The sequence below is a fragment of the Perognathus longimembris genome, chromosome 3, assembly GCF_023159225.1.
Source record: "Perognathus longimembris pacificus isolate PPM17 chromosome 3, ASM2315922v1, whole genome shotgun sequence".
Taxonomy (NCBI): domain Eukaryota; kingdom Metazoa; phylum Chordata; class Mammalia; order Rodentia; family Heteromyidae; genus Perognathus; species Perognathus longimembris.
This window is the reverse complement of record NC_063163.1, coordinates 104,700,030-104,720,516: the sequence shown is the minus strand read 5'-3', so window position 1 is coordinate 104,720,516 and position 20,487 is coordinate 104,700,030. Positions and strand designations below refer to the sequence as shown.

Genomic DNA, 20,487 nt, shown 5'->3' with positions numbered 1-20,487 from the left:
AGAAGAAAATTATCTCCCCTCTTAGAGTAATGTCCTTTCTCCTAAAAGCAACTGATAGCTAAAGCCACCAGAAACCTACATTCTAGGTGCAATGGACCTCAAATGACATGGTATTAATTCTTCTAAAAGATTCATGTATATTTGTACAGATTTTAAAGAAACAAACTACAACTTTGTATATACATTTACTTAGTAAGTTGATTTTATAAAAACAATTTTCATCTAATATAGTGTACTATGGCTCCTCCTATCCAACCCTTCACCTTCCACACCCACACATATTTTCCTGCTGGGCATTCAGCAGGAACACGCTGTGGATATTGTGAAAGCCCTCCACTGCCATACTTCCTCATGCCTTGCTGCTTAATAGGTGAAAAAAATGAGGCTTTACCAACTTACTTTGTGGCATTTGTAAGTAAGATCAAATCTCAAAGACACCTTTGATTTGGGAGACCGATAGTAATACCCCAATACGTAATATGAACCAATGTCCTTTGAACCATAGCTTCTTAAAACAATGCATACACTGGGCTCAGTTTTTGAGACTCAATATACTGTCACATACTCATGAGGGGAAAAGGAACAACCTTACAGAGATTGGCTTGTAAATGTCAAAAGAAAGTACCAGAATAACTTCTGCTGCTTAACCAACAAATATAGAATTTTAGTACTAAAACTATCATCAAAATAAATTCCAAATTGTTCCTTTCTTTGACAAATACCAGAAAATTACACAACTTTAATAGGTCAAAGAGTTTCAACATCAACAAAACAAATATTACCTGCTAGGGAGACTCTGACAACACATTCAAAACCACAGGATATGTGTAACAGCAGCACATACAACTGTATCTTATATTAACAAAGTGGTAACATACTTTGAATATTAAATTATTGCTCTAATATTATTAGTCCATTGTAGGGATTGAACTCAGGGCCAGAGCACTGTTTCCAAGCCTCTTTGTGCTCAACAGTAGCTCTCTACCACTTAAGCCACAGCACCATTTCCAGGTTTTGGGTGGTTAATTGAAGAGATAAGAGTCTCATAGTGACTTTTCTGCCCAGGCTGGCTTTGAACCGTGATCCTCAGAGCTCAGCTTCTGGAGAAGCTAGGGTTACAGGCATGAGCCACCAGCACCTGCCTCTTCTGAAAGTTTAAATATAGTTCTCATTTATTTTAAGTCCTGATCAACAAATTCAGTGTGGACTATCAAAAATTCCAAATATATACATATGTGTGTATAATCTCTGTTATGTACCTAGATTTAAAAAATTAAACTCTCTATATAAAGAGATCCTTTAACTTCAGAGAGATTCTTTTTAAACATTAAACACAGTATCTGAAGCAAATGATATGTACACCTTCCCAAGTACTCATTGCTAAAATTACAAGACATTTAATTGCCCATGTGGGTGGTACTGATAATACGTAGTACAACCCTCAAATTTCATCAAGATATTTTAATACCTACAGATATAGTCAGTCATTAGCCCTGTTTAAATTTTGTTTCAAGCCAGAATAAAGCTTCCTGAATATTTAAATAGAACATAAGTAACTAACAACTAGCACCATATTCACAAGCATTGGTAAGACCTCTATTATAACCAGTAACACTAAACTCTTGAGAGATATTTAACCAGGAGGCATCTTCTAAAATATTTAATTATGAACCTAGAAATAGTTTTAGGGATTGGGGAGGAGGTGGAATGTAAGATCAGAGACAAGAATAAGGGCCAAAGTCAGAAAATAACCAATTCATACTTAAATCAGTATCACACATGTGCGTAAGCTGACAAAGCTAGCAGACAGGTAAGTTTGTGCTTGCATGCGCACACACATAAATACAAACAGACAATCTTCAGAACACATTCTAAGAAAAAGAGGAGAAGTCTATTAGATACAAATTCAGATCAAATCTCTGAGATACAAATCAGACACAGGAAAGGTACTAGTAGTTCATTATGAGTGCCTACTTGAAATTCCTGAAATGCTACTACCAAACCTGTCTAACACCTTCTTTGTGGTGTTCTAACAAGTCATTGAAAATACATTTTACAAGCTCAGGGCAAGTTGCAGAATGAAGAATGCTCTATACAACTCAAAACCTGTCCCTTTGGCCCCAAACCTTCTCCCAGAGAAAATAACATCTTACTGAAAGTCTTATTGAAGAGGATGGAGGGAGGATTGAAAGAATGAAAAGGAGAAGTGAGAGCCAAAGCATAAAAGAGGAAAGAGAAAACTCAAATTCCTTAATTACCTGAAATTATCTTCCCCTTCTCCCTCTTCACCATCAGTCAGCTGGGTCATAATTTCAGAATCCAACCAAAAGACACTGTCATCCCCTGAAGTGCTACTCTCACTTTCTATCTCCATCCTGTACTTTAAATTTTTAAATGTCAAGGCATGGGATAGAGAGCAGCAATGTTGAGGTGCGTTGGCTCTACCAATGCACACTCAGATGTGCGGCTGCTCCACCAGAGGTGAGTGAGAGATGGTGCTGGCTTCATCACCACCAGGGACAGACAGGAAATCCCAGGAAGCACACTCACTGCATCTGACTGTGCACCTGTCACATCTCAGACCCTCCCACTGCCTTAGGCTCTATGACCTACATACCAAAAGCAGAGTCCAATTGAGGCAGTGACTTTTTCACTATTCATTTTAATAACTATTTTTCTCTTCTCAAAACTTCCAGGAAATAAGCTGTAAATAGGTATTTTAAAAAAAAACAAGCATTTATACATATCCTTTTCAATCTCAGATATAGGTAAACAGAATGCTACAGAGCATAACTATACATAAAGGAGTCCTGCCTGAGCCAGACACAACATGCGGCACAGTTACGAGACCTCAAGTTAAGGACAATCTTGATGATAAGAGAAGATAGGCATTATCTAAGCACATGCCCAGTCCCACGCCTTCTATACCAGTCTTCCTTCCTATATGGTAATAATGCCATATAGACCTTTACTTAAGAGTGCAGCATAAGGTCTGGGAATGTGGCTTAACGGTAGAGTGCTTGCCTAGCATGCATGAAGCCCTCAACACCACATAAACAGAAAAGGAAGGAACTGGCACTGTGGCTCAAGAGGTAGAGTGCTAGCCTTGAGCAAAAAGAAGCCAGGGACAGTGCTCAGGCCCTGAGTCCCAATCCCCAGGTATGCCAGAGAGAGAGAAAGAGAGAGAGAGAGAGAGAGAGAGAGAGAGAGAGAGAGAGAGAGAGAGAGAGAGAGAGCAGCATAAGGCAGAAAAACCTAGTTTGCCTAGCTTGTCCATAGTTCATGAAAGAAAATTAAAACTCATCAGTTTAATGACCTGGACAATTACATAAAATTTAAAAAATTACACTGGAAGCATCTATGTTAGCAATAAAACTAACTAAGAATGAGTAAAAACAACAGCATCTTTAACACTGTAACATTATGAAAACAGCTGTATTGGTGCCAATCACTCTCATGCCATATAGTCATGGTTACTTGTCTTCTACTGAGCAGTAACAAACAGCTGAGCCATGACTTTCCATTAAATCTAAGCATATTGTAAGGGAAAAATAAAGGAAGAAGAAACAGAGGGAGGGTATGTAGACAGGAGGGAGAAAGTGGAAGTAAAGAAAAAAAGGGAAGATAGAGAAAACTGCCATTCACTGAGCTGCTCTTGAATTTCTTACTTTGCTTATACAACACTCTTTCCTTCCTACAAAAATACCTTACATAATATGTGCTGTTCTAATCTCATGGCTCTGAAAATGTATGTACTTTCTAGTCTACTGGCCAGAAACTCAAATTTGTTTTCAAGCCTGGAAATAAATTTAGGACTCAAACTGCTCACGTCAACAGGTAATTTGGAAAAATTCCCTGACATTTTGCACAGACAACTGTAGATAGATTTCCCAGCAATCTTCTCTTCCAGGAAACCATCTTATTTTCAGAAATAAGAGATCAACAGGAATATTTATTGTACTACACTTTATAAGAACAAGAGAGAATGTCAAAAAACCAACCTAACTTGCTCATTAAAATCAAATACACAATGAAATCACTGAATATCCACTCACATTACTTGTGAGTGAATGAGAACACAAAGTAGCCCTAATGATCATGATATGGAATAAACAATGAGACAGACACATATGAAGGCAAAAGAAAGAGGTAAACATGTAGAATACCACATGGACTATATTATCATTCACACTTTCAGGAAGGAGGAAGAAGAAACAAAAATGGCTGCCAAGGTACTCAGAATTTCTATAGAAGGAGAACATTATAGAAACAATGTCTCCACGAAGAAAGCTGCTTAACAGAGAAGATAATAAAAGCATTTTTCTACTATATTGTGCACATATAGTTCTAGAAAAAGTTTAAAATTTTAAAATTATTTTATATATCCCTCAGTAAATAACTGCATTTTACATACTATCTCATTAAAAATCTAGCTCTTCTTTTTCTTCTAAACAATCCTACTGCCTCTGACAAGTTTTCATGTGTCTCCGTCCCTTTTTATTATTCCTTTTGTTCTTCTGTTACCACAGGTGCCATAACTCACTTCTGCAAGCCCTTCAAATATGAAGAACTAACTTGAGCATTGACACACAATACTGAAAGGACAGTGTGCCTTATATAAAACCACTGTGGAAATTGCTTTCCTTCTGCCCTGCTGTCATTTCAGAAACCCCCACTAGACATGGCTGTTTCATTCTCATCCTACTACTAATATAGGCACCAAACAGACCTTGTAGGAATTCTTTCAGCCTCTGCTGAAAGGGTTTCAAAAAGTGTTTAAGGTCAACATATATTTGTTTTCTATTCTCTTCTTCAGCAGCCAATGAAAATCTAGCAGAAAACATGAATGAGTGGTGGGGAGGTTGGGGGGAGGGGATGGAACACACTCCATACTCCCAAAGAAAACAGGACAGTTCTGACCCATCTTAATCCTGAATGGCGTAAAAACCTTCACACTCCAAATGCCCTGGTAGTTAAGTCCTAACCTAACCAGAAGGGAAAAGCCTAATCCCTTTGATAGGAATGCAAGGAAGAAGTGCTCCAACCAACAGTTGAAGAATGCCAAGTTAGAATGGATTCTTTAAGAGAAATGTTTAAAAGCAGCTGGTCTTTCTAGCAGTAGTAGTAAGCAGTAGTAAGCGCAGCAAAAATACCAAGCAATCTATATGCTAAGCATTGTGCTGAGTCCTTTCCACAAATATGTAATTCTTACAACCACTTTGAGAGGCAAGAACCATCATGATCCTCATAGAAGAGGTGAAGAAAATAAGATTTAATATACTTACTTGTCCAGGGTTACTCAGCTCAGAGCTCCACATTAAAAAAGTGCTTTTCATGCACTGGGAAATAAGGCATAATCAAGAAGACAGGGGCAGGAAGTTCAAGGACAACCTGGACTACATAATAAAACCCTGACTCAGAAGAAGGAAATGTAAAAGGAAACATGCTTTCCAAAAAATCAGCCCCAAACCTAATCATCATGTAGGATGTTATTTTTGAAAAGAATATGTGGTTTTCACTTTGAGCCACATTCAATTGCTTAGCCTAGACAACCCTGATATCATAGTTCTGTTATGAGCTAACTAAACATTATACATGTACTCTATATATGTCTACCTATAATAAAGTTTAATTTACAAATTAGGCAACGAAAAGAGATTAACAACTTTGCACCGATTTTAGCAACCTCAACAGATGATTTTTTTTTCTTAAGAATTTTTACCTTTTTAGGTAAAGGAAATGCTTTGCAGGTTTCCTTTGCTATATCCAAATTGTGTATATCACTACTTCGCACTCTGCTGCCATTATTAAATAAAAGCTATATGAACACAAGTGCTACTGTACCACTACAGTCCACTTAAGTAAGATGACTACAACATGGCTAATGAGCAAGCAGTATATACAGTGTGGATACAATGTACAAAGAGATAACTCACGTCATGGCAAGAGATTTCATCATACTACAGGGAACTATCTACAATTTAAATTTAACAAATTATTACTGGAACTTTCTAATTAGTACTTTCAGACCTCAGTGGATCACAGGTAACTGAAACTACAGAAAGCAAAATCACAGATAAAGGGAAACTGCTACACATTTAAAGTGAGACGGTAAGATAATTCAGCATAGCATTTCCATTCATTTATTTAAACATTTCTATTAGCATTAGTTATACAAATAAGTTAAATTTTTGCATGTGCATACATATGTGCTCATAGCATTTCTACAAATATAGACTACATACTTAATATCAAATTCAACCTGTCCACAAAAATCAACCCAGAGAAACTTTGTTTCCTTTACTCAGAGGTACAAGATTCTCTTATGAAAGGGATGAAAAGGCTGGGCACTGTTGGCTCACAACTGTAATCCTAGCTACTCAGGAGGTTGAGATCTGGTGATCCAGGTTCAAAGCAGGCCAAGCAGACAAAAATCAATGAGGTTTTCATATCTAATTAACTGGCAAAACTTTGGAAGTGGACATACGGCTCAAGTGGTAGAACCCAGCCATCAGTGGAAGAAGTCATGTGAAAGAGCATGAGTCCCAGAGTTCAAGTCCCCATACCCTCCAACCACACAAACGAAAAAGAACGTGTATCAACATTATCATATCACATCAAATGAAATTTACCAGAGGCTACTAGAACAATATATACATCTAGTTAGCCAAGAACACAAAGAATAAGTGTGTTGTATTAACTTCAGAATTCCATCATTACAACCAATAAATATAAAAAGCTCTTGCATTACCACATATGCCAGAATTGAACCTTTTTCACTAGTGAAGCCACCATTCCCTCAGTCCAAGAGACTACTCTACAAATAAAGTAAATCAAAACTATTCAGCTGTTAGTTGTTAAAGTAAGTTTATTTTATCAATGAGCTGAAGACTACTAAAATATAACAATCACATGTAGAATTCAAATAAAAAGAACAAACAAAAACACTAGGAAAAAGTAATAAATCTTAACAATCTTTCCGAATGATCAGTGGAGAGTAAAACAGTATTTCAGTATTTGTACCTAAAAGAAAATCTGCACGTCTGGGGGGAGTAGGTCACATTACTGACAATTAGAGACTAATTATGTCACAACTGATATTAGCCAAAATATCTCATAAAGATAATAAAAGTTGAATATTTTTTTAATAAGATAGAATTATAGGAAACATTGGAGCTAGAATTTTGGTTAATATGTCATGGTCGGTGAAATGCTGAAAAAGGAAACTCTATATTACTCTTACAAATATAGGGCCATATAAACGGAGGTGTTGGCAAAAACTGAATCATAGGTAGGTACAGCTTTCCTCATGACCACTGTTAACTAGACTTCCTCCTGATCCTACTCAAAGAACAATGACAAATGTACATTCGGTTAGTATTGATCAGTGAAGAAGCAAAAAATCATAGCAGACTTCACCTCAGTGGAGAAGGGAAAGACTAGGATGAAAGACTGAGGCTATCTGAAAATGCACTAAGCCTGCATGCTTTAACAACACAGGGCATTAATAAGCTCATTGAGTTTCTCTCACCAAACTAGTTGAAGACACACAAATAAATAAAGTCTTTTCAATATACTTTTTTACCTACTGGTATGTTTCCCTGGTTAGCTCATTCTGCTGGTTTAAGACTGCAGTGATTTTACACCTTGCTTCAAAATTTATTCTGCCTGCTACTGTGCAACCACTGAGAGGGGAATGCAAATGCTAAAAGTGGACATAAACAATGACTAGTTACTTACAGTATTAGAGAATGTTAAACTACATACAAAATCACAGCCACCATATCCTCAAGTAACAGAAGCACTTGAGGATATTACTATTATTATTATACTCTATTACTCTTATTTAACTTAAGTATACTGCTACTCCTGGTATCAATGAGTGTTCCATTTGTATTTTCATAGAAAAAGAGAACTAAATTCTTATTGGCTCACTTAATTTATACTGGAAACAGAAAGGCATTTCTCCAATTCTCTTCTGTTATATAAATTTGTTCTGGTAAGTTTTATCAATTGAAAATTAATAATAAAGTAAATATTATAAAGATTAAAATAGTTCTTCAGTCAGATTTGTATTTAAATGTTAATGATGTGTAAATTAGTGATTAAATATCTGCCTATTTCTCTTTTGCTGGCTAAAACTAGACAACAGTATTATCTGTGATACTTTCCATCTGATGTTTGCAAATGGACAAGTGAATACAAAGTACTTCTTCTGATTATCTCAACAGTACTTGAAAAATAATACCATTGTTTTTAAAGGCTAATTCAGTCCCTTGTATTATATCACTATATCCTTATGATAAAATAAGCATAGCTAAAAACAGAGTTAGAATTAGTTACTGATAGGTAGCACATAAAGCTACCATTTCTTTATTGCAGAGAGATTCAAGTTATGATGTGCACAAAAAGTGACAATAGTCACTTTTGAGTTACCATGGTTTAAAACTAGAAATAATTTTGATTTTGTAATCTAATGAATTTGAGTTCAGATGACTTCAATTCCTTTGGGCCACATTATTACCTATATCAACTTGAGGGATTTAAGATTTCCAAATTTTAATTTTCCTTCTTAATAAAAATCATATCCAGTCATATTGTTGAAGTGATGAAATGAAAGGGCATATTTATAATATCTATAAACAATATGTGTTCAAAAATGTAAGGAATAATAAAAAGAAAGATGCTTCAGGAAGCCAGTTTATATATTCCAAAATATTTAATTCCTTTAAAAGAGGAATTCAAATGATCGCTTAACTGGGCATTTTATTTCCTTGTCATTTATTTCATCTCATTTACTATCTATTTACAGAGAATATATCACAGTCCCTGGCCTAGGTGTTGTCCCTCATCTTTTTTGCTCACCGTTAGCACTCTACCATTCAAGCCACAGCTCTGGCTTTTTTGTTACTTAATTGGAAATAAAAGTCTCACAGATTTTCCTGCTTGGCTGGCAACATTTTTTTTTTATATTTACTACTAAATATTCTGATGATACCCTTCATAGTAAATGCTATACAACACATGGATTGTTAATGCCATTTAATCTAATACTCAGATATTTATTATGAAAATTTTCAACTATGTTAAAAAATTTATAAATAACAGGATAACAAACTAACAGGTATCCATTACTCCATAGTAGCAGTCAATTGGCAAATCTAATGAGTATTCCCATCCAACTGGATTATCTTTAACAAATCTAGATGTTTTATCATTTCACCTTTAAGGAAATCAACATTTAACTGTTAGGAAAAAAAAACCTTATAACAACTAAAATATTACAATATCTAAAGAAACTACTAATTTCATCAGAAATATCTGGTCAGTGTAACCGTTTTCCAAACACCATTAAACTTTTTTCTCTTTACCATTTTTTTTTTCATTTTACTCATTTGCTCAATTCAGAACATCTACCTATGATAAACTGGTTAGTAGGTCCTTTAAAACTCTCCTGAAGTTTCCCCTTTTTCTCCATATTTTGGCAGGAGGACACAGGTCCTACAAAATTTCTCACATTCTGTATCTTGCTGTTTATGTCCTCACATTGTTTTTCTATAGGCTTTTCTGGCTTTTGTATTTACTGTAAGTCATCTTTCTTTTCCTTTTTATGTCATGAATGGCAGCCAAGCACTCTACACTGAGCCACACTACCAACCCGATTATCAATTCTTAAAAATGGCAAGTATTAACTATATTCACATGCTAACGAGAAGGTCTTAAGTAAATGGGAAAGATAATTTCTCCTGCACTGATTTTGCTGGATTTAAAAAAGACCCAGTTCATTTCAAATGTAAAATACAAAGAGGCATATAATAAAAATACCACGTTGAACTAATATTGAAGCTTAATATTTTCAAAGCCTTCTCACATTTCAAAGTAAATGATAAATGACGAGGGGCGGGGGAAGGAAAAGCAGGAATTTAGCATCTAAAATGCAGATTTAGGGAACTTTCAAGAAGACAAAACATATGCATAACTGAATTCGCTACAATTCTTCAATAACCATACAATAGAATTTGTTTTTATGCTTTTAGAAGAGACCATTAGAAAAGAAAAAAAAAACTTTATCATTTCTGTTGCTTTTTTTTTCAGAACTTTCTCATGTTTTTCTTTTTTTGCAATAGGTTCTCACTATATAGTCTATGTTGACTGCAAACTGGTGATCTACCTCTGTCTCCTGAATGCTAGGTGTGCGCCACCATTTATAGACTGATATAGCTTCATGTTGTCTTTTGTGAGATTTGTAAGCCTGAAATAGAACCAGTATTTCCGTTTTGAAAACCTGTGGTTTTGACCAGTGGATCTTTTTTTGTTTGCAGTTTTCTAAGTAATTTCTTTCTTTAGAATTCAGCTTATGTCCAGGCAAGTCTAAAAAGGTACCTCCCAGGCGCCTAGACAGATCTTCCTGCTGCCTGGGTATATATATAGATGTTACTTCCTTTCTTCCCCACCTGCCTTCCTTTTTTAAGCCGTCATTTTGCCTTAGCTGCCCAGATGTCATCAGTCCCTTTCTTCCCTAGTCTCTAAATTCTTCTATGTGGCTGTGTTCAATGAAATTATAAATACGTTTCACTTTGAGGTTTAAATGATGAAAATAATAACTCAGAAACTCTCAAATATTTAATTTTACTCAAAAATAATTTCCTTCTTTATCTCCCCCTGCCCCCAGGTATTGGGAATGTTGCTCAGGGTCTTGCTCTCTTGCTAGGCAAATCTCTCAAGTAGTTTTTGCGTCATGGTTACTAATGAGAGTATACCTATCCTTGACCTGTTTGGGAGCTGGCACATTAAAAAGGCTGTCAGGTTTTCTGTTCCCAAACTGTTCTTTTGAAGAAACCATGCTGTGAAGTGACTCCACAGATAATTCCTGACCCACCAAACCTTTTCTCAAATCAGTCACCATTATAGAGAACAGTCTAAGAATGTCTCTTCTTTATAATGCCTTTCTATGATGTGCATTAGTTCATAGGAAGTTGGGAAATAGGAGCACGGTAAGCTTTTATCTAATTATTTTACTACCCACTACAGTGCACCCAGTTTAAGACAACTTTTTCCCCTTTATTACCTTTTTTTTTTTTTTGCCAGTCCTGGGCCTTGGACTCAGGGCCTGAGCACTGTCCCTGGCTTCCTTTTGCTCAAGGCTAGCACTCTGCCACTTGAGCCACAGCGCCACTTCTGGCCGTTTTCTGTATATATGGTGCTGGGGAATCGAACCCAGGGCCTCATGTATACAAGGCAAGCTCTCTTGCCACTAGGCCATATCCCCAGCCCCCCCTTTATTACCTTTATGTAGTTGTACAAGGGAGGTACAAAAGGGATTTAACAAATCTGCCTTCAATACACCAAAAGACAACTTCTGTCATAATCTGGATGCAAAATAGTGCAGGACTAACTCTGTGTGCACACACATTCATACCATGTTTATGCTTTTGAACAACAGCACTTGCTCGTCTTCTTATACTTTGTCCTTGTCTCTGTAATATAGCAGCCTCCACAATTCATACATGTCTTTTTCTCAAGCAACCATCACCAATATTTTCTGTGAGGGTTTTAGTCTTTGTCATACTAAGATTTGATCTCAAGGCTCAGCATTTGCTAAGCAAGAACTCAACCAATTTAAGACATACTCCTAAGCCCATTTTGGTTAACTTACTTTTCTAAAAGTCTTGAATTCACACCTGAACCATCCTGGACTGAAATCCTATTTATGCTTTCTGTACCATGCCCAGATTTCTTATCTAGGTTGGCCTCTATCTTGGAACTTCTAATTCTCCATATTGCTGCATCCAAGTAGCTGGAATTACAAGTAGTCCAAGCTTGTTTGTTTAACTCATTAAAAAGTTGATGTGCTTTTATTTTTACTAGGGTTCAAAGGCCAGCTTTGACTATTATGATGCTGTTGCTGTCTCAAAGAAACAAAAACTCCTGGGGCATATAATACAATAGAAGTTATTCATTCCAGATTCATCTCAGCGCCTTCCACATGCTACACTCAGAATTTCCAAGAAACTAGAAAAGCATGTTATCTTACTCTACTAAGCTTGACTGGACATACAAGCATCAGAATCATCTGAACTTAAAAAAAAAAGATTCCTTATCCTCACATAGATTTCCTAAATCTCCATATATTAGATCCTAGAATGTGTACTTGAAGAAGGTCCTCAGTTTATTTTGTTTAATGATCATATATTTAAAGAACAAAAGCACAAAACTAAGCCCCAAAAGAATGTTTTTACTTTCTGCAGTATCAATAATTCAAAGAAAAAAATGTATCATCCCCAAGTAAAGCATGCTATCACTATTTCAGAACTGAACAATTTGAACATGGAAGGAGTACTCATCCCAGATGCCCTACAACTAATAGTTTAAGAAAATATGATACAAATGTGCATGTGTGTATAAAAGTCTGCTTTTAAGAAGTTTATACAGCATTATGAAAATATTACACTACTAAAACCGTTATTACAATATAAAGACTTACTTCAAGGGAACCATTTTCAGATTTGTCATTAAATATTTGCATTTCAGTGCAGTTAAGAAGGGCGCGCTGTTTTTGATATGTTCAACAATGTGCCATAAGATGGTGTGGGTGAACCTTGTACATCTGTCACAGTCATTTTTTTCCAGTAGTTAATGACTGAGAATCCCATTACACTGTTGCATGTTGCCTATGGCTTTGACATGTAGTGCTGACAAGCGGAAGATTAAACTTTAGATAACAGAAGTAGGAAGTGGGAAGAGAATAAGAGTGAAGGGAGAGGTGACTGAGAGCAAAGTCTATTACAAGCATGTATGAAACCTTTTGTACAATTAATATGTGGCAATAAAAGGCATTTATTATTTTGCAAAAAAAAATAGATACTACTGGTAGTAAACCAATCATTTATGTCAGTACCCTTCCCGGGGTACCTTTCTGGTTTAAATGTAGAAGCAGTGGTTTTGTCTACTTTCAGTAAAACCTGAGTTCACTGAACATAGCAGCATGTAATACCTTGGAGACATCTTTTGATTGCTCTATAACTCAACTGACATCATTTAAATTTCAAATAGCAGAGATACCAACTGACTAAAAATGTGAGACATACAATAACAGATAGAACCTTTAACTATTATACTTCATTTTATTTGAAACACAGTATTATGAAATACAAATCTTTGATGAGATTTGGATAATAAATTTAAGAAATTATTTATATGTTCTGTGGACACAACTAAGGAGAAACGCCAGAAGGAAACATCATTTGTGACACTATCACATGCCCAAATAAGGTTTGTTTCTTTATACATAAAGTGAGAAAAATTTTGTCCTCCAATTAAAGCTCTTTTTGGTCCGTATATTACAAATGTTTACATATATTATATGTGATATTTTGAAGTTTTAGTTGAATAAAGTCAATATGTTCTAATTTCCATCTAACATGTTCTGGTTGGACTATGTTGTGCAGTGGTAGTAGTGATACCATTTATCAACTGTGCTAGGTTCATGTAAATATGTAAAAGGGAAATGTTAGTATACAAATATAAACTGTATTCAGGTAAATTAAGAAGTATGATTGGTGATCATGTACATGATACTGAAACAGCTTTTTAAAATTGTTTCCTTCAAACAATTGTACAAAAAGGCTTTAATTCAATATGTCAATTTATGTGTCTAGTGCATCTTGATCAGATTCGCCCTTCCCATTATTTTCTCTCTCACCCCCAACTAACCCATCCTACCTATTCTCATGTTATCAAGTGTCAGTTTTCCCATATGTGCATTGAATATTATGGCCATATTTGTCCACCACTCCTCTTTTCGTTCATCAGCTCCTCTTCTTTTAGGTTCTATCTTCTTTTAGGTTCTCCATTAAGACATGTTTCAGCTTCCTGGCATTCATTTTGTTGAACTGCTGGACAATTGTTTAAAAGCTACACCATGGACTCTCTCATTCTGACATATACTATTCAGTTTGATAATACTCAGTTTGACCATGCATATGATTATGTATATGTTTCTAATTATGTTTATATAATATGTCTAACTTCCTTCCTCATATAAAACATGTGCTCTTTGTCTTTCTGGGCCTGGCTTACCTGACTCAGTATTATTTTTTTAAATAAAAGTCTTTAATCACATTTATTTTACCTTGTTATATGTATGGATCTCAAAAACTTCTAAAAGAGAATTGTGTCTCCCTAAAAAACCATAGCTCCATTTTCTATTAGTTGCTGGGTACTTTTTTAGGAGAAAAAGTGTTGTAGTTTTAATGATTTTTAACACTTCCAGTTGTTCTGTTGTTCCTGGTAAAGCTCCCCAGAGAAAACCACAAGGAACCAAACAAAAGCACTGAGAAATTCTGATTCGCTCCTGTAGGAAAGTTGGAATAAATTTTGCTCATTATAATCTCATTTTAGTATCATTACAACATTAAAATCTCCATCCAGGAGACATCCTTTGCACCATATTTAAACCTAGAAAGTATGATCTTGATCTGAGAATGCTCAGGAATGTACCCACCTCTATATTGATCATTCCTCCAGAATGACTATGCATTGAGTTTTCCCAACAAAAACTCCTTGCTTCCTTTGTTGGGGAAGACACTGCTTCAGTAGTCGGTACCAGTGGTACAAATAATAAATTTAAACACTGTTTTCTCTTGGTTGGGCTACACTGGCTTTGTACCCATCAAGGGACAAATCATTTGAAAAAATATATGACTAACCCAAAGGGACAGTGTCTAAAATTAAACAACCAATCAAGAAATCAGGACAAGTAAAACTTGTCAAGGTCATTGAAACCAAGAAAAGTCAGAGAAACTGTCACATAAAGACATAAAGAAGCATTAGGACAAAGGGATGATTAAATGGTACCTGGTTGGACTCATAGAACAGAAAAAGAACACTAGGAAGAAATTAAAGAATTCAAATATAGGGATTATGTAATAGCATTATACCAGTATTTGTTCATTACATATGACAAATGTATGATAGTTATTAATGTAAAATGTTAGCAATGGGGGAAACTAAGTATGTGAAATCAAAAACTGTTGTAATTTAAAAAAGTTCTTTTAAAGAAAAAGACTATTGTAACAGAAAACAACTGGGTTAAACATAAAATATATTTATTGATTTGTATCTCAGAAAATATCTAAGGGCTGGCACCACTGAAAGCACAGAGATTCAGGGGTTCAGATGATGTCAAAAAACATCTGTTTGCTGCCTTCACTCTACTCTCCAGATGTAGACTACTGTCTTGGGCTTCATATACACACACAGCTTTTCTACACCATTTGTTTGAAGAGGCAAGTCTGTTTAAAACTGGCTAACATACTAGGCGCTAATTTGAATGTAGCATTTTTTTTTTGTATTTACTTATGCTTGACTTCCCAGCACTGAGTTGGGTCAGCAAAAATCTGCAAAGGACCAGGTACTATTTTAGGCTCTATGGACCATGCTCTCTGGAACAACTGCTCTGCTCTGCCTCTGGAGAAGGAAAGCAACCAGGCAATAGTAATAATGGACATGGCTGTTTTCCATTAAAACTTCATTTACTAAATCAAGCCAGGGCTTAGTCTGCCAACCCCAAACTAAGTGAAGGAACAAAACTGCACAATGTTGACCCAAGCCACTTAAGACACTTAAAATACACACTTTACAAGACGATGAGCCAGAAGCACCTGGTGAGTGTGGCTTGTTGTCTTGCAACTATCCCTAGATACTAAGCAGCCTCCTTCTACTACTTCAGGATAAGGCATGTGGCTACAGTCCTTTCAACCACAAGTAGCCACCACCACCAGTCCTCCTCACTCTAATGTTACTGTTCTTCTTAATCACAGGGCTATTAAGGGCGTCATAAGGGTCAGAGTTAGGGTTTCAGTGACTCACTTTAAAAATAAAAATTGCTTTCTCATAAGTTTATTCTAATACAGGAGTTCATATATATGTAAAGTGCATGGAACATATCCTGGCATCAGTACTTTTTACATGTATTAACTTCTGCTTTTTGACCTTGTAGTAAGTTTCCAAGTGCTATCGTAACAAATCACCTCAAACTTAATGAATCTAAACATGTATTTATTATCTTACAGTTCTTATAGGTCAGAAGTCCAAAATCTGTCTGGGTGAATCAAAAGCAAGATATCTGCAGGCCTGGCTCTTTATAGAGGAGAGGACTCCTTTCTTTCCTTGCCTTTCAGTTGCTAGATACTATGACATTACTTGGCTCATACTCTTCTTTATATCACTCCAGCTTCTTGCTTCTGTAATTACAACTGCTACTCACTCTGATTCTGCTACCTCTCTCATATAAGAATCCCTGTGATTCTTAGATCTACACAGATGGTCCATGATAATCTCTCCATCTCACATTCGTCCATTTCTTCACATTTGTGAAGTCCCTCTGCCATGTGTAGTAAACTGATACAACTTCCAAAGTTATGTCATAATCCCAAGAGTTTATGAATGGTATCTTATTTGGAAGAAAGATCTTTACAGATATGATTAAATTAAGGATCTTGGGAAGATAACTTAAGATCAACCGCATGCTCTCTAAATGGCATCCCAAGGATCCTTCAAAGAGAGGGGCAGAGAGAGTTCAGACACAGAAGATGAAATGGTGAGATTAAAATGAACAGAATGGGGATAAGGGGGGTGCAGCCACCAACAAAGAATGCCAACAGCTATCAGAAGCAAGAAGCCAGGACTGACTTCCTGACCAACCCTGGAGCTTCTAGAAGGAGAGTAACCCTACCAACAACATGCTTTTAGAGAAAGAGTCACAAAAATAACAACCCTTTATACCCCATATCAACTAACCATTGGGTTACACTGGGAAGGGAAGATACACTCATAACATGCAAGATCTGAAACTCAGATTACATAGCCACTCAAGAACTTGACACTTTAATTTTTAAAATAATTTTTCCTACTATTTGGGGCTTTTATTTTAAAATAGTTTTATTCTGAAAGTTATACATTTTTCTTCTCAGCAACAAATACAATCTTCAATTGTGTATACATGAAAATACACAGGTAAATTATTTTCTCACACTTATCCAATGTTTATATAGTTATAATTATCAACTATAAAGATTGTTAAGGATTTACAAAGCATATATTCCATATGTTGTTATTATTTTTATTGAGTTCAGGATAAGGCATCTTTTCTATAATTTGCTTGTACAGTCAGATAGCCTGCCTTACTCAGATATATTATACAAGATTTTGACTAACCATGTTCAAATACTAGACTAAATGTGTTTAACAATAAGTATTTCAAAAACAAAAAATGTGTATTATCACATGTGCATTCCCTAGCTCACTGATTCAGAGAAGCTCTCAGTCCCATCATCAGGTGCATTTAAATTGTTGTGTGATCTGCTGTGTTTTCTTGAAAAGAAAAGCAAAGTCAAAGTTCAGCAAAAAGAAAACACTAGGAAGAAGTTACTCAACAGGGAGAGATGGGGACAAGGGGAAAGGGATGGACAAATGAAGAAGGGGAAAATGCAGTCAAGAATCCCATATATTATATATATATATATATATATATATATATATATATATATCCTCAAATTAAGAAGAGTGAGGAAATGAGTAGGTAGAATAGAGATGGGAGAGAATGTTGGAAGGGGTGACATTGATCAAGATACATTATATTTATAAACTACTTCGTTAAATGGCAACTCCTTTGTACAACTACTTAAAGACAATTAAAAATAAAACAAAAATCCATAAAATAATTTTGTGAAAAATCAGGCCTCCAAAAAAGCAACTGATGCCCAAAAATTAAGGTAAAAGTAAATGAAAATGTTAAAGTTATTCAAAGGAAGTATGTCTTAAATGAGACTATATGTCATTATGAGTAAAGCATCTTCAGTTAAGTACTGACTAGGAATTTCCTATACAGTATTCTTTTTTTTTTTTTGGCCAATCCTGGGCCTTGGACTCAGGGCCTGAGCACTGTCCCTGGCTTCTTCCCGCTCAAGGCTAGCACTCTGCCACTTGAGCCACAGCGCCACTTCTGGCCGTTTTCTGTATATGTGGTGCTGGGGAATCGAACCTAGGGCCTCGTGTATCCGAGGCAGGCACTTTTGCCACTAGGCTATATCCCCAGCCCCTATACAGTATTCTTGAAACTATGTATTTGCAGATACCTAGGGTCTGTCCTGCCTTGTAGATAAAAAACAAAAATCTTATGTTTAAGCTGTTTCTTGTGTATGTGCTGCAATTTATGTTTTACATAAAATACTATAAAGTAGAGAATTTGTCACAGGAAGTAGAAACAACATTTTCAATCTGACAAGTTAGTTGGTCATATTCTCTTATAATCTGGTCTAGACATATTTCTCCAGGATTTTTAAAACATTTCTACTTTTTAATGTATAAGTTTAATAACATGAGAATTTTGTGAAGATAACACTAGAGCTTGCTCAAGTTTTGATAGTCAGACCACTTTACTTTCTGCCAAACAATTAATATTTAGTCTCATACAATGAGAAAGGAGTCTGAAGAAAAGCTCCTACCTGCAAATAAAAAGAACATAAAATCTAGAGATTAGTAATAGTCAGATAGCTATACACAAACACAACACTGATTCAAAATCCCATAGACTTCAGCCCATTAGGCTAAATTAAAAACCAAAAATAAAGCCTGACAATTGCAGCTTTCAGTTACATCTCTTTACCCAAAAGCTTGTGAACAGTGAGAAGGAATTCTATTCTGGGAAATGAGGACTTTATAGCTACAGCACTGGCATAAACTGCTTAGGAAAAGCAGACGAGGCAGACTGGATCGAGTAACAGTAAATTTGTTTTTCTCATTCTGGAACATTCTCTGGAACAGATTAACTTCTAAAACCAGAGTATCATTAACTGAGATAATGCCATTTAAGTCCTAGAGTGTTTATTCACCATTTGGTATATTTGCAAGAAAGCACAGAATAGACAAAACACACACACACACACACACACACACACACACACACACACACACACACACCCTCTAGCACCGAGCTTTGAAGCAAAATAAGATCGTGGCATGATATAGGGCATGGGATCAGGAATTTTGAGAACTCTGATTGATACTAAAAAGATACATAAATAAAGCTTTAGAGGCAAAGGAGAAGGGAGAAGAACTTATTTTAGTCTTAGTAAACCCATACCCAAAAAAGTTTACCTTTCACTCTCAGACAAAACAAAACGCCACTTTATGCAGGGGGTTACTAACTAGAAAATGTACACAGCTTTTTGTGGTTGTTGGTTGGTTGGTTGTGGGGCTTGAACTCAGGCAGGCCTAGGCACTGTCCTTGTCTCTGTACTCAAGTGCTCTACCCTTTGAGCCACAGTGCCACTTGCAATTCCTGAGTGGTTAATTGGAGACAAAAGTCTCTCAAGGACTTGCCTGCCTTAGTCTGGCTTTGAACTCTACCCTCAGATAGACCTCAGCCTTTTGAGTAGCTTGGATTACAGGTGTAAATCAACACCCAGCCTGTATATAACTTTGGAAAAGGAAATTCAAATGTTTATCTGATATGATTGCTTAAAGTCAGGGAAATTTATCCTCAATGAAGACTTAAAAGTGTATTATGGGCAGAATGCTGGGAGGTCATTTTCAAAAGCAACACAGAAGGGGAGCAGTTAAGTATAAGGCAAAAATTCCACTTAAGATAATTAACAGTTTCCCTCTGACCCCAAATAGACCTACTATACATAAGAAATAAAAATGAAATTGTGAACTGTGAATTACAATTACACACTATCCCAGTCTTACCACATCCAACAACTTTATAGCAAAATGGTATCAATTTCTCCAACAGCTGAACTTTTTTTTAATTTTTTAAAATAATATAGAAAAAAACTTTATAATCAATATGGGACAAGCCCATAGAAAGAAATCAATATTAAAAACTCAACATTAAAAAACCTGTTAAATCACTTGTAAAGTGAGAGGAGAAAATGTATTTAAATTTTGCTGAGCCATAGGCTGATTTTAACAGTATGAGAATTCAAGATTCCTCCAGGGCTAAAGTCTTGCATGGTTTAAGGCATTAGCTTAAACTACTGTAAGCTGTTGCACAACAGTCACCTGCAGGCCACTCAGGATGGAAGTTCCTGGTCCAATTCTTAACCAAAAAGGTCATTTCAACACAGAAATCTGGTTCCTTTCCTTTACAAGGTGAAGTGCAGAATCTATAAAGGTAATATTTTTGTTTCAACATATGTGTGTGTATTTACTTCAATCATTATTCAAGATAAAGCTGCATTAATTGTACAAAGGTTCTCAAATCTAACTACATATTAGAATTGCCCAAAGTGCTTTTAATCAGAACAAATGTGAGACTCGCTACCAAGGGACAGGGAAAGGGCATCAGCATGCATTAGGTCCCGAGGCTATACCCCAAGACCACTCACTCAGAAGACACTTAATGTTCTAGTTGTTATGGAGAGAGATATACAGGAAATAAAAATGAATGAAATAAGGTCTAGGAAATAAAGGCATGGATGT

General features: G+C 35.8%; 1 protein-coding gene and 1 long non-coding RNA gene across 3 annotated transcripts in view; one reads left to right on the top strand and one right to left on the bottom strand.

The window, feature by feature from the left end:
- The window catches only part of Arhgap32 (Rho GTPase activating protein 32), a 136,408-nt gene extending 133,383 nt beyond the window's left edge, over positions 1-3,025 (bottom strand). For both annotated transcript variants that reach the window (XM_048343646.1, XM_048343647.1), the window contains exon 1: positions 2,259-3,025. In XM_048343646.1, coding sequence (XP_048199603.1) covers positions 2,259-2,374 — 116 coding nt within the window. In that variant the 5' untranslated portion in view covers positions 2,375-3,025. The remainder of the gene's footprint in view (positions 1-2,258) is intronic.
- LOC125349479 lies at positions 242-18,548 on the top strand. The gene is made up of 3 exons (XR_007210518.1): positions 242-911; positions 14,977-14,984; positions 18,537-18,548. It is a non-coding gene; the product is annotated as an uncharacterized LOC125349479 (long non-coding RNA).
- The last annotated feature ends 1,939 nt before the right edge of the window (positions 18,549-20,487 follow it).